A 15199-nucleotide genomic window follows, 5' to 3' on the forward strand; every position below is an offset into this window, starting at 1 on the left:
GGAGGGGATACTTTGGATGGATGGTGTGGAATGGGGCCCAGGAAGACGCTAGAAAGTCTTATGTTCAGAGGAGGAGGAGGAGGAGGAGGAGGAGGAGGAGGAGGAGGAGGAGAGAGGAGGAGAGGAGGAAAAAGTGCCGGATCAAGAAGTGGTGTTGAAGTGATGTTTTCTTTTCTGTCTTTCTTTGTAGAACCAGCGTGTTCCTGCTGACATGATCTTTTTAAGGACCTCTGAAAGAAATGGTAAACATCTGCTGGTCATTCATCCAGATCGCCACAACAGGCTGGCTGGCTGGCTGGCTGGTGGGGAAATGACTTGTTTAAGAAAGCCGCTGAGGTGCAGGGATTAGCCCTGAGCCAGGACAGGAAGCCCTACAATGTCTAAATTGTAATTGGGTCCAGTACTGAACCATCACTCAAAGCGCAGTGTGGTGGAGAGTTCCCTACTCCATGTCATGGCGCGATTGGGCCCTGTAGACACAACATTGCTCTCTCTTCATCTTTGATGACTCATTTTGTCTTTCAAATGAGAAGATAATGAAAAGGAAACTCGAGGGACACACAGAAATCCGATGCAAAGATAAAACAGGAGCTATGAGAGGAGGATGCCTCATCTGAATAATCAAATATGGATTAGGGCATGATTTGTCAGCGATAGCACAAACTTTGCAAATTGCATTGCACTTGTTTATTTGCACATATACAAAGTACACACACATCCATTTAAAATAACAACCTCATCAAAATGCCGTCACAGGGACATGTTTTATTTTGCGCTTCCAGAAACCCAAATGTGACTCTGGAAAGCTAGATGCACGTTGTTGTTGTTGCGTCTTCCTGTCGGGGGGGGGGGGGAGAAAAAAAAACAACGGCTTTGTTTTACTGGAAATGGTGCTTGGTTATCTCTCTTCCATGTGGAGGCCATTAGGTCAATTATGAAGACCCTAGGCCAGGACTGGGAGTTTTGGGCAGGATGACGCATCCAAGCCAGTGGGGGGATGGGCTTTTTTTGGATGCCTTTACTTCCATCCCGACAGTGATATATGCTGCTTAGTCCCATTTACAGAAGCTAATGCTTCTCATTTGTGATTCCATGCTTAATTGTTTGATTGCCCTTTTTAATGTGTTCATTCAACCTGGGATTCTTGATATGGATTGGGACATCAGGAGAGGAAACCAGGAACCAGCTGGAATTCACAGTAGCCGTCAGCTTCTGTTGAAATATAAATATGATGAGATGAAACTGTATTTTCTGTTCGCACAGAAGTTGTTCTTGCATGGTCTGCTCCAATAATCAACAGATAATATATTTGTTGATACGTCTGTATCACCGACCCCATGTAGTGATTTGTGCAATCACTGCCACCATCGCAAATACAGATTGTGATTGTTAACTAAAAGCCTATCTGTTGTTTCCCCTAGGGGTGAATGTGTTTCCATCTGGCATCATTGGCAGCTCTTATCCTCCTTTTTTTTTTTTTTTTTTTTTTTTCTTCCCAGGATCCTGTTTCCTGCGAACTGACCAGCTGGATGGAGAGACGGACTGGAAACTACGCCTCCCAGTGGCCTGCACACAGAGACTGCCAACCGCTGCTGTAAGTCATGAAATAGAACGCTGTGATTATGCCATTGCGGCTCCTTGTGTTTTGTGAAATAGCTGATGAATAGATGTAATTGCACATGCTGACTGTGTTCTCAGAGAAGCAAGTCTTTCATTAGGGCAGAGTAGTCTTTTAACTAGAGAGCTGGGTGGCCTAGTCATCAGGAAACTTCTAAAAAAGGTCAAAGGTTAACCTCAGGCCTGCACTTTTCGCACCTTAAATTCCTCAGTGTTTGACCGGTTTGGGTTTTTAAAAGGCATGATGACACTTTTTAGATTTCAAATTGTCAGTAAGTCAGTATATTTTTTCAGTGTGAAACAGTTAAGTTCAATAGACGTACTTAAAAGCACCTCTGTGGTAGTTCCCGCTACATTCAGTGTCTCCCAGACTTCTTAGTACGGATTTATATTTGACTTAAATTTTACATTTGGCTTTAGTCTGCAATTGGTGGGCCTTAATTTGTAATAATCCCGACCAATAAATTAATAAAACTATTGTTTTGAAACTGGTGTCAAGAAAAACCTCCTTCTTATCACAGGTGGAGAGCATTGCTGTTATTTGATTGCCACCATTGGCAAAGTGGTATGTTGATCTAGAGCTGAACAACCGATTAAACAAAAAACATAACCGATTGGCAACTTTTTTGATAATCGATAATTTGTTAAAGTATTACTAAGTCAAATTGACAAAAAATGTCTGACTCAGACTACTGGTCAGACAAAACAAGACACATTGAGGATGTTAAATCTGGCTTTGGGAAATTGTGAAAGGCATCTTTCACTACCATTACTGAAGGATTAATTGAGATAATAACAGCAGCAGATTAATCAATGCAGGCCTGGGTCTAACTCAACCCTGAACTGCCATCTTTCCCGCCTGGGCTGCTTCTCTGAGCCCTTGGTGACAGGATATCTTTTGGTGGGGAAAACGACATGTGCCTCAGGACAGACAAAATAGGGAAAATGAAACCACTGCCGTAGTTGTCACACAAGTCTGGGTCTGGGAATGTTTATTTCAAAGCAGGTTATCTACTAATTATAGCCTTGACAAAGGTATACAATTCTCACTGTTGTTGCATAAACTTAGAGGATAATCTAAATAATCTGGTGCCCATGTCAGTAATATCTTATTAGAGATAGTTACAATATGTTTGATGAGCAGGGAAGGCGAAACTTTGCATCATTTGTCATTCAAGTCTTTTTCCTGTAAGTGATCCTAAACCATGGTTTTGATATCTCACAGGACCTTCTACAAATCAGATCATATGTGTACGCAGAAGAACCAAACATCGATATCCATAACTTTATTGGAACTTTCACCAGGGTGAGTGCTTACATACTATTCCTTTGAGCCCTAAGCCCTTTTATGGTAATCTGATGGCGCCTGAGTTGCTTTTACATGACGTCAATCTTGCTTGATCAGAGATTAAAAAAAAACTTGAACGTCCATGGTAATAATTTGAACAGCAGTCTCTCCGTTTATTTTCAATAATTAATTTAAACTTCATGAATGAAGTACAGAAAAATTCTTTGCACACCTCAAATGTGAGACAAAAAACTGCTGCACACTAATAATTACGTCTAATTTGAAAAAAACATATACAGTTGAATAGTAGGCAATGTTTTGGTACTAGACTATCTTCAGGCAAACACATTTGTGGACAGATTCTGCCTGAAGATGGTCTTTTACCAATATGTTGCTTTTTTGCAAGATAGAGGGTGGCAGTAGCTCAGTCTGTAGGGGGTTGGGAACCAGAGGGTCGCCGGTTCAAGTCCCCATGCGGACCAAAGTATGGTTGAAGAGATGCCACTTCACGTCCTGGTGCCCTTGAGCAAGGCACCGACCCCCCCCCCCCCCCAACCGCTCAGGGCGCTGGTCCAACTGGTAGCCCACTCACTCTGACGTCTCTCCATTTTGTGCATGAATAGGTCCTGAGTATGTGTGTGTATTTCAGGCCTGTGTGTAATGATACTAACAAAGTGTACACAGAGTGTAAATTGTAATTTCCCCACTGGAGATTAATAAATCGTATAATAATAGTATTAATTAAATTAAAGGTTCATGTGCAACTTTATGAATGACCAAATGAATATCCGGGGAGATAAGCCAGCAATGTTTTCAAAAGTCTTTAACAGAAAGCAATTATTCAAAAGTTTTTTGTCTCTACTCATCATGTGTAATACTTGTCTCAACTGTTACAGGAAGATGGAGACCCCCCAGTCAATGAAAGTCTCAGCATTGAGAACACCCTGTGGGCCAGCACCGTTGTTGCCTCCGGTAAATAACTGTGTGGCGGTGCAGCTCGGTCGATAAGGCAGCTAATACCCAGGAAGTAACCCAGACCAGCCTTTCCCCTTAGAGCAGGGATGTGCACTGAAGCATCGCTTCAAACACAACTGTTGATCTGATGACTTGTCTAACCAAACACACTCAGAAAAAAAATAATGAGGCAGTGAGACATTTTGCCCATTTATGGCAGCCACTCAAAATGGCAAAGAGATATCATATCAAGAGATAAACAAGCAAAAGTGCAACATGTTTGATAGATGACAATATACAGAAAAGTGCACTATAATTGGGAAAGTGTCACAAATACAAATGTGTACAAAAAAGGGTACGGAAACATAAAGTAGAATGATGACAGCTGGGTAGATTTATTATTAAAAATGCATCACTGGCATGTATACAACCACATGCGCTTATACACAGACATAGATAGAAACACAGAGACATACACACAGAAACACAGTCACACACAGACTCAACATATAATACCATATGCTACTCATTAAGCAGTTGGAAATGTGCATCCTAGAAGACAAATGACATTCATCATTTGAAAAAGTCTATTAATGTCAAGATTATAAGCCTGGGAAACATTGTCTTGACATATTGTGTTTTTGCTCCTTTATGAAATGGTATTAACTGAGACAGTGTTTCATATGTCTTTTTCTCCCCCTCCCTCCCTCCCTCCCTCCCTCCCTCCAGGCACAGTGGTGGGGGTTGTGATTTACACAGGCAAGGAGCTGCGCAGTGTCATGAACACCTCCAACCCAAGGCACAAGGTACAGTAGTCTGAACCAGAGCCCGAGGACAGACATTCCATCAGTTAGTTTGAATGAAGATAGAGTTGTTGTTTTTTTTATATTCTCTAACCTAAATAAATTAATTGTGTAATTTAGTTATCTTTTAATTGATTATTTGACTTACTAAGACCAGTGGTGGAAGAAGTTTTCCAATCCTTTACTTTCATTAAAAGTACTAATGCAACACTGTAAACGTGCTCTGTTACAAGTAAGAGCCCTGCATTGAAAATGTTACTTTAGTAAAAGTAAGTAAGTATCATCAGGAAAATGTGGTTAAATTATTAAAAGTAAAAGTACTCAATGCAGAAAAAGCCTCAGTTGTGTGTTTAATGGTCTAATCATTTCAGCTGGACTTGTAGGCCGTTTAAAAACATAGAATTTTATAAACTATATGTGTTTTATGTATAAAAAATCTTAATTTGTGAAGTAATTAAAGCTGTCCGATGAATGTAGTGGGGTAAAAAGTCCAATATTTCTCTCTAAATGTAGAGGAGTAGAAGTAGAAAGATGCATGAAAGTAAAGTACAAGTACCTCAACATTTGTACGTACAGTACTTGAGTAAATGTACTTAGTTTCATTCCACCACTGACTAAGACCTGCTGTACATTTTGCACATACACAGACCATTTCTTTTTGTTTTCTAACATTTCTTTGACTCCTAATGTTTGCCTCTATTGCTCATAACAGGTGGGTTTGTTTGACTTGGAAGTGAACTGTTTGACCAAGATCCTGTTTGGGGCCCTTGTGGTGGTGTCGCTGGTCATGGTGGCCCTGCAGCACTTTGCCGGCCGTTGGTACCTCCAGATCGTTCGCTTCCTGCTGCTCTTCTCTAACATTGTGCCGATCAGGTGCCACTTAAGATTCTCTTCTTCAAAGTCATCTGCAGTGTTGCATTGTTGTTGTTGTTTTTTTTTTTACAAACTCACTCAGTTACTGTTCTTATTTGATGCTAGTTTGCGTGTCAACCTGGATATGGGGAAGATGGTTTTCAGTTGGATGATTAAGAAAGACTCTAAGATCCCTGGGACGATGGTGAGGGCGAGCACCATACCTGAACAGCTTGGACGCATCTCCTACCTGCTGACTGACAAAACAGGTTAGACTGCAGGAAACGCCAGTGAAAAGCAATACGCTCCCATGTCCAAGATATAGAATGAAACCAATAGTACATACTATTTCCAGTGAAATATTAAAGTATGCAAACGCTGCACACTACTCGGACAGAAACCACGGAGCTCTGTAACGTTAAAAAAAGCTTTAATTTACATTTTACATATAGAAATCTGTGATTTGTCACCTTGCAATTGTTGGTCTAGTTGCTTTTATCCGGCGATGCCGCTAGAGCTGAGTTCGGCAGGGGTTACCATGGTTACGTGTCTCCAACGGCAAGGAGACTCTCAGGAAGTGACACTGAAAAAACGACAGCTTAGTGCCTCCAAGAAGATACACACTACTGTTTATTCACACAAAAGTATGTTGAACGATAGTATACATATTGAGTGTGTAGTGCATACTGGGAATTGTTGGGTTTCTGTAAATAACATCACAGAGTACGGTCTAGACCTCCTCTTTTATGAAAAACGCAGGGAGATAACTGTTGTTGTGATTTGGCGCTATATAAATAAAGTTTAATTGAATTGAATACTGTAGTATGCAATTTCGGACCCAAACTAAAACAGCCATGGTGGTGTGGCCCCCAGAATGACTGAGGACTGAGGCCAGCATGTGGAGTGCTAAAATGAGGAGTTATAGTGCTGAGGATTTGCCAAGGAAGTATCCAGTAGGAGAGAGTTAAGTCGTTTCCTTTCCTGGAGGGGGGGGGGGGGGTTGCTTCTGGAGACCTGCTACTTATTGGACCCTTAAATCATAAAAAAAAGCCGAAAGTCTCTCATCCATACACACCGAGCACAACACCTCCACCAGTGCACTTCCTCAGGCGCGAGGTGTTGCACATCAGATTTACAGCCCTAATGCCCAATAAAGTGATCAGCCGTTTCCCCATCCAGAGCGCGATAAGGCCGCTGGGGTCTGCAGGTCAGGCTAATGTACGTGCGGGCCCCTGAGGTCTTTTTGATATACTGGCGGAAAATCCTTTTAAAGTGAGTGTGAGGATACAGAGGTTGTGTCTAGTGTTGAAGGGAAGGCTTCTGGCTTTCTTGCCATTTTTTTCCCAGTTACTATGTGTGACATACAAACTCTTCTTTTAAGGAACTGAGAATTGTTTGTAAATCCAAACCTGTGAAAGTTCTAGAAATACTTTAACAGATAGTGATGCATGAAGGGCTGCCCAATTCTGGTGGATTACTCAATTTATCTGCAGTTTTGGTCTTAGTCGACTAAAAGTTCTTTAGTCAATTAGTCATTTTTAATGCTTTTTCATGCTGAATGATTTATCTGCAAGAAACCTATTAGCACTTTTCTGGTAAAAACAAGATTAAAAGTGTTGCTTTTGCATGATTCTTTGTGGAGAAACTCAATTTTACAGATCTGTTAATTAAGCCTAGACTAGTGATTAGACGAGAAAATCATAGTGTGTGTTAGTGGACTAAGAACTTCTTTGATTGAGGACAGCCCTAGATGCATGTGATGATATTCACAATAAAATGATATTCATTTAAGCAAACCAAGTTGATAGTCAGTGCTTGTCAAACAGGATGATGGGATTTATTCATTATTATGATTTGAATGGCTGTGATGCAATCTTCACCAGGAACTCTTACTCTGAACGAAATGGTGTTCAGGCGCCTCCATCTTGGAACGGTGGCATATGGGATGGACTCAATGGATGAAGTACAGAGCCATGTGTTCAGCGCCTACACACAGGTAATCACCAAAAAACATGCACGTTTCTATGCAGGGCCGTAAAAATGAACACATTTACAACATTTAGGAAACAAACAGAATCTTGGGGAAAGGGTGAAACCAACAGACCTGAGCGTTGTTTTAAGAAACATATGAGTTTGTGATTATTGTTTGGTTGAATGCTTCCTGACCTCAGATGACACTCTTTGTCCCCCTTGACACCAGAGGTTAGCGAAGCAGGAAACAGGATTAGCCCACAAGCAAAGCACTGACCGGACTTCTTAAATGACGCTGTCATTAACCCCTGGAACACACAGGCTTCTAAAAATAGCAAGGCCACAATGCCAAAGCAAATTGTCCATATTTACTTTACACATCTGGTTATGTTTACAAGCCACTATCACAGCAATCGTTGGAACTGTCGTTAGCGAAGCAGCTACTTTCCCAGACTAAAACCTACACAGTTCTAGCTTGTAATCTCCATTTTAGAATGCATGTCTTTTAGAGCTGCAACGATTAGTCGATTGACAGAACATGAATTGGCAGCTGTTTTGATCATTGAGTAATTGCTTTAGTATTTTATTTTAGCAAAAACAAACAAAAAGTTTGTCAGTTTTAGGCTTTTCTTTGTCATAAAGGATTATAAACTGAATAGCTTTTGTTTTTTTGGACTGTTGATCGGATAAAAAATACAATTTGAAGACGTCACCTCGGCCTCTGGGACATTACACGGCACATATTCTTCACTATTTTGGGACGTTTTATTGACAGAACTAAATAAATAATTGTGGCAGCCCCAATGTCTTTATGTACTGCTGCATATCAGAGTTCATGTGTTCATACACTTGTGGACTGGGAAAACCCATTTCACCCTGTAGCTCAGGTTGGAGACCTGTACATTATTCTATCCTGCTTCTGTTACAAATCTGCGGGGACCAATCACAAACCAGCTTCTCCACCTGGCGCGTTATTGGCGGGTTTAACACGATGACGATAGAGAAGCGACGGCAAGCCGCTTTTTGTTTACCTTCCACAAGGCGGCCACCGAAGCGCAGCAACCCGTCGATGACCGCTGTCGCTTGTGTTTTAAAAGATTTCAAAGGCAAGTTTTCTCTGAAAACCGAACAGAAACTTGCTCTGGAAAAATGTCTACAAAAGAAGGATGTATTTGCCTTACTACCATAGACAGTCAACCAACAGGTCCCGTTGGTCTGGACGGAGACCAGTGGAGTCTGTTAGAAGCTCTTTACCGGGGATGCTGAGCGTTACCGCGCAGCCTCCAACTGAGCTTGAAGACGTAGATGTGACGTGAGCAACCTGTCTGAAAGTTAGATTATATAGATAGATAGATGTTTATTGATCCCAAGAAAAATGGGAAATTCCAGTGTTACAGCAGCACAATCAGTCACAAAGCACAGAATATAAATATGAATGAAATACTAGGAAAAATATACATACATACAATATACATGAAATAATAATATGAATAAAATAAAAGAACAAATATTTGAATATGTACAGGATGGGGAAACAAAAATGTGCAACTGCTTAAATAATATGCTAAAATGTATGCTAAATGTAAATAAACCAATTGTGCAGGTTGCACTTTTTGCAGTAGTGTGGTGTCCAAAAAGTCTTATCTAGCACCCAGTGATGACATGTTAAATAGTGTTATTGACTGTGGTATGAAGGATTTTCTGTAGCGGTCCGTACAACATCGAAGCTGTCGCAGCCTCTTTGAGAAGGAGCTCCTCTGTTGGACCAGTGTGGGGTGGAGAGGGTGGTCGGGGTTATCCATGATCGATAAAAGTTGTAAGTCTTCTGGTAGCTGTGCAAGAGAAATCTCATTAATTCCCAATCAGCAGAGACAGAGAGCGGAGGTATATGTTGGGGGATAACATAGGCACAGGCTAATTACTGCTAACTGACATGTTAGTTAACATTAGTAATTAAACCTAAACAGCTAATGTTAATGTAAGCTTACCCCCTTGCTTATTACCGACCGGCTCTGCAAAGTACGTCCCCCGGATTGTTGATCTGATTGGTTGAAGGACCATCCAATTGCATACAAAGTCATTTCAACTATGCCCGTTGATCACGCCTCTTGTGCAGAGAAAATACAGAGCAGACTCCCCAGACTAATTCTCAATCTGAAAAGATTACTACTGGCTGCAATAGCTGCCCTCTCTCAGGAATCCCTTGTCCAGAATGAAAAAGGTTATAACTCTTTTTAGATTCCTGTGTGCCCTTCTTTTGATCACAGTACTTTCTGTAATTGTGTTCAGCCCAGCCATGACCTTCCGGCCTCCAGGGCTCCAGCAGCCACCAAGGTCCGCAAGACCATCAGCAGCAGAGTTCATGAGGCGGTGAAGGCCATCGCCCTGGTGCACAACGTGACTCCCGTGTACGAGGCCAACGGTGTGACGGACCAGGCCGAGGCGGAGCAGCACTATGAAGACACATGCAGGGTTTACCAGGCCTCCAGCCCAGATGAGGTACCATGATCAGCCACAGAACCATACACATGTTCCTCCACTTCCTGTGACACTCATGTTATTAACATCCGCAGAAGGATAGACTCAGAACATTCTGTTTTTGAAAAACCCACAGGGCATGTGTTGATGAAAACCTAGTACCAATTATCTTGGCTTTAATTCTTAAAAAAAATCCATAAAGATCTTTGAGGGATTGAAAAGTCGCCTTTGAGTCCAAAATAGGTTTAGCTTATTGTTAATTTCACTTCATACTTTCATACTTCATTACTTTTTGTATTCCACTCATGGAAACAGACACATTTTATAACCCAACCATGAATTATTTTGTTTTATGTAACATATCAATGATCAGAAAAGAAGCTGGATGAAGACAAAAAATGTTCCTTTCTCAGATGAGACTACAAACAGAAATGGATAGACTGTCAGTTAACAGTCAATTTTACAGAGAAAAGAGAGCGAGAGAAACCAAGAGAGGGAAGATGTTTGAGTTCCACTGTGCAGAATCAAATGGAATCATGATTGAGCAGATACTAAAATGTTTCTACATTCATCTGCTGAGGGCTTAGGGTTAGAAAGATTCTCTGAGCCAGGATTAGTTTGGAAGCCAGTCATGGTCCTTAAACTTAAAGTGCCCATATTACGCTCAATTTTAGGTTCATAATTGTATTTAGAGGTTATACAGGATAGGTTTACATGGTTCAATTTTCAAAAAACACCATATTTTTGTTGTACTACACATAGCTGCAGCTCCTCTTTTCCCCCTTGGTGTTGAGCTCTCTGTTACAGAGTGAGACATCTCACTTCTGTTCCATTTCTGTTGGGAGTTGCAAATGCTCAGTATGCGTCATAACGGCGTCAATTTTTTTATCGCAAGATTAACGTTCTTTCTTCTTGTTTTCAACTTTTCAAATGACATATATTTGCTCCATATTCATATATTCTGGATTTTTCAGTAATGATGGTGAACGCGTAGGTTTCATTTAAAGAGTTTTGAACAGCCGAACACCAATTATTATTAATTATTATTCACAGCAGAGGATTTTTAAACGTCTGAAAACGTTTCTGGAGGGACGCTTTAACATTTCATCTTCATCTAATCATCTGATAACATCTAATTTTAGAGAATCCTTTGTTTTAGATGTTAAAACCCCCCCAAAAAAACCCAGTTATTGTGCTGAGATCGCGCTCTCTGTTTTTACTAAATGTGGCAGAAAAATGTACGTGACTTTGGGATAAACTCATCATTTAATTGTTGAAGTGCAGATCACACAGTATGCTACTCAAATAGTATAAACGGAAAGAAAAATGTAAAATATATTTAAGGAATAGGAAGGAAGTAAAATAACGAACTGTCACAAACAGAGGAAAGTTAAATAAAAGTAGATTTAAAAGAAGCAGGATTCATTAGAAACCATTTTAATAATGAAGGTATTGCTCTGCGTTTTTTTTGGAGACTTGCACGTTTCCCACCTTTTCTTATAGAAACAGCTGCAGAATGTCCATCAAATTAAAAAATTCATAGAGGAAAATACCTACATGTTGACATACGTCAACTTGACATGTTGGGAAATCATCATTTTCTCAAGGCCAACCCGGGAGTAGAGACCTCCCATCTTGAGATGGGGAGCTCTCTGTTTTTGTCAGTAGAAGCCATTATCTCGAGTGTCTTCCCTACTTTCTTACTTGAAGAACAGTGGCATTCCACATGTACGTCCTTGATCAGTATGAATTCTTTGAACATCAGGAAGAGGGCTGCGGAATTCGACTCAGAACCACTTCCTCCGGTGTAAATACGCGTTTCCTTAATGTGCTCCCCAGCCCATTGCACTTATCCCATTTTGAATTTCCTCCTTGATAGCACATTTATACAGAGCCCAGTACATCTGTCGTGATTACAGATCTGTGGTTTATATTGCGGGAAGGAAATTCAGCCGTTTGTATTGTTTGAGGTCACACTGGATACAAATGTAAACCCTTTTCTTTTGAGCTGCTGTGCCCTGAAAGGTGCATTGTATCGGTTTGATACAATCAACAGCAAGATTCAGTTTGCTTTCCTACAGCTTTCAGGAAGTCTTAATATAGATCTGGTTTTGGCTGGGAGCGCTATGTACACAATGTCAGTTGAATTTATGGTTTTTACCAATGCAGAGCAAAACTGATATCTTACTGGTCACTTTTTAAATAGGTATGCATGTCAATGATTATAGTTTTTTTTTTTGTAATTATAACAATCAACATGAGGACTTTTGTTATATGTGAATCACCAAAGAAAGTTGATAAATGAATCACTTTCCTTTTCACCAGCTCCAAAAAAAACGTTTGAGCCATGTGGTGGTTCTGAGTCAAGCCAACTGGATACACAATTATTCAGTCCGGTTGGACATGTTCAGCCAAGCCAGATGCTGCTGCGGCTGACACCAGATTCATTATTTCTAGACTATGACTAAGCACAATCTTCATATTTCCCATCCTAGATGACAAACATTACCGTACTCTGAGCTTTTCTGACGTTACAGTGCTCCTGGCCGGGCATTTTCAGACTACGCGCTCATGTATTTCCAAAATAAGAAATTTCGCAAACCACAAAACCTGTGGTTTTAAAATTAGAGCTGGCATGTGGCAATCTTTGTTGTTCCTCTCTCATCTGTGTCCATTTGGCTGCTCTGCTATTAGAGCATTAGACTTCTGGTCTGGAAATTATTGGGCAGTGTCGACTCCCCTCTTTTTCTTCCCCGCACAGACTCCCACGCGCACGTTGCCTTCATGGATGTCGTCTGTTTGTGTCCTTCAGAAAGAATTGAGCAAAAATCTTGGCTTCAGAAATGGACATTTCCTCTAGTTTATCAATCAATAGTCTTGAGTGCTGAAAATGTTTGAGCTATTGATCAAGACTAAATGGTTACTGTGCTCTCGGGCATCCTACTCACTCCAAAGTGCCCTTCAGTGTTTGTTTGGTAATTCAAGTAATGGAACAATCATATTGACATAATGGCTTTAACATGAGAACAATAAAAACCCTAAGCAGTGCTCACTTTTCCACTTTTTTATTGGTTTGCTCATAAACAAATACCACAGATTAATATACACAATCACTGAAAGATGTGATGGAGAGCGGGGCTTAATCTGTGCACTCTCCAGTGTATAGATTGCATTATCTATTCATCGTTATCATTATCTATAAATAGAAAGAAAACCTTACAGTATTTCAAAATACTGAAAATAAAAGCAAAAGAAAGAAAGACAAAAGCCTAATCATTCCAAAAACCAATATTCCAACCAATAACAGATCAACACAGTACCAATGCAAAAAGTCAAATAATATTAGTTAGTTATTATTACATGGTGTTGTTTACAAAGATATTCCATAGGGATAACATTGCACAAAGCAAACCGTTTAACAGCTTTTTTTAAATTGTACAGGTGTTAAAGGTAAAAACAATCTGATGGCAAAGCTTTCTGTAATTTAAACTGAATTTGAGATGTTTGACCATAGCAGGCCTAATTTTGCAGTTATTTTGAGTGGCGTTTTATGAAGTTTGTGACAAAAAGAATAGAGTTGATTATAGAATAAAGGACATCTCTTGCTGTGTTTACCTCAACAAGGATTAGCTTTAATAAAATGTTAGCCATTAGATGGATCGTGCAGCCTGGCCATCTATTCACTTCTAAATTTGAATGAGCACCCACTGAAGCCTTTACAATGCAAATGTCAATGTGTTGATAGGTGTCGCTAGTGCAGTGGACAGAGAGTGTCGGTCTGACACTGGTAGGAAGAGACCAGTCCTCCATGCAGCTGCGGACCCCTACTGGACAAATCCTGAACTTCACCATCCTGCAGATATTCCCCTTCACCTATGAGAGCAAGAGGATGGGCATCATAGTGCGAGTACGTGCCAGATCATTGTGTTGATTATTGTTCTCTTTCTGTTGGTTAAAATCCACAAGCTGTGTATTGTGCTTTGCTATGTGCTTGATGTTGTATGTATGTCAAAGATCACTTTAAATGATTTTAACTGGTGTAAATAATGTGGAAAAACAAAGATCGTAAAATTTGGGACGGTCCACATTCAATATAGGAGGGCTTGAATTGTATTTTTATACATATAATATTATATTTTGCCTGCCATTGCCATTTTCAGCACCCGAGCCGTGTTTGGCAGCACCTTAGCTGAATGAACGTGAAATGCGGCAAAAAAGCACCACAAACTTTGAAAATAAGCATCAAACTATCTAAAAGACATCAAGTGATTGTAGTTTGACATCTTTAAAATGTTTTGTCTAGTGTATCTACTCTAGCTTTTCCAAAGTTTTAGACCCAGCTATCGTGATATTAAAGGTCTAAAATGATGTCAAATTGCATATTTATTTTCATAGAAAAACACTTTTTGTTGTTGAGGAACAACCCCTAAGCCCCCACTAAATATGTAAATGTAAATGTGCTGTATTTATGTAGCGCTTTTCTAGTCTTAACAACTACTCAAAGCGCTTTTACATCATACAGGAAACATTCACCATTCACACACATTCATACACTGTGGCCGAGGCTTCCGTACAAGGTGCCACCTGCTCATCAGATAAACACTCACACACATTCACACTTGGGGTTCAGTGTCTTGCCCAAGGACACTTCGACATAGGATTGAACCCCCAACCTTCCGATTGGCAGACAACCGCTCTACCACTGAGCCACAGCACACCTAAGTCTTTTTCAAACCTATAGAAAACACTGATATACTGTCTATGCACACAACATATATAGTAGTTGGTACAGTGTACAGCATATATAGTGTGTGTGTGTGTGTGTCCGTGTGTGTGTCCGTGTGTGTGTCCGTGTGTGTGTCCGTGTCCGTCCATGAGGATGGTGAAGTAAGTAATTAAGGACGGGGTCAGGGACCCACTCCGTTTCCCTGGGACTATCCTAAATGACCACCTGTGGTCCCGGAGACTCTCTACATTGAAACAACCTATCAACGTCACTGTGCTTCAAAGAAATTGAATTGATTTCCTAGTTTGACCAACTGCTTGGATATTTCCTGTGCTTGTTGCTAAGAGAGCAAATTTAGACTTGACTCTTTCTTCAACAAGACGAATAGAAGCAAACAATTAATATTAAACCTGTGAAAAAGCTCACCTTATAACCTCTGACTAAGTCTGATGACTAACTCCATTGTTGTTGGCGAGGCTAGAACTCAGGAAGCCTGGGATCGTTAAACTT

The 15199-nt window shown here is 40.4% G+C and overlaps 1 protein-coding gene across 1 annotated transcript in view; it reads left to right on the top strand.

The window, feature by feature from the left end:
• The window catches only part of atp9a (ATPase phospholipid transporting 9A), a 48802-nt gene that overhangs the window by 10853 nt on the left and 22750 nt on the right, over positions 1 to 15199 (top strand). Inside the window, exons 6-15 of the mRNA XM_032520865.1 lie at positions 191 to 242; positions 1500 to 1594; positions 2843 to 2923; positions 3802 to 3877; positions 4589 to 4665; positions 5375 to 5535; positions 5641 to 5783; positions 7398 to 7510; positions 9775 to 9984; positions 13709 to 13870. Coding sequence (XP_032376756.1) covers positions 191 to 242; positions 1500 to 1594; positions 2843 to 2923; positions 3802 to 3877; positions 4589 to 4665; positions 5375 to 5535; positions 5641 to 5783; positions 7398 to 7510; positions 9775 to 9984; positions 13709 to 13870 — 1170 coding nt within the window. The remainder of the gene's footprint in view (positions 1 to 190; positions 243 to 1499; positions 1595 to 2842; positions 2924 to 3801; positions 3878 to 4588; positions 4666 to 5374; positions 5536 to 5640; positions 5784 to 7397; positions 7511 to 9774; positions 9985 to 13708; positions 13871 to 15199) is intronic.

Source organism: Etheostoma spectabile, chromosome 7 (assembly GCF_008692095.1).
Source record: "Etheostoma spectabile isolate EspeVRDwgs_2016 chromosome 7, UIUC_Espe_1.0, whole genome shotgun sequence".
In the NCBI taxonomy this organism is placed as follows: Eukaryota; Metazoa; Chordata; class Actinopteri; order Perciformes; family Percidae; genus Etheostoma; species Etheostoma spectabile.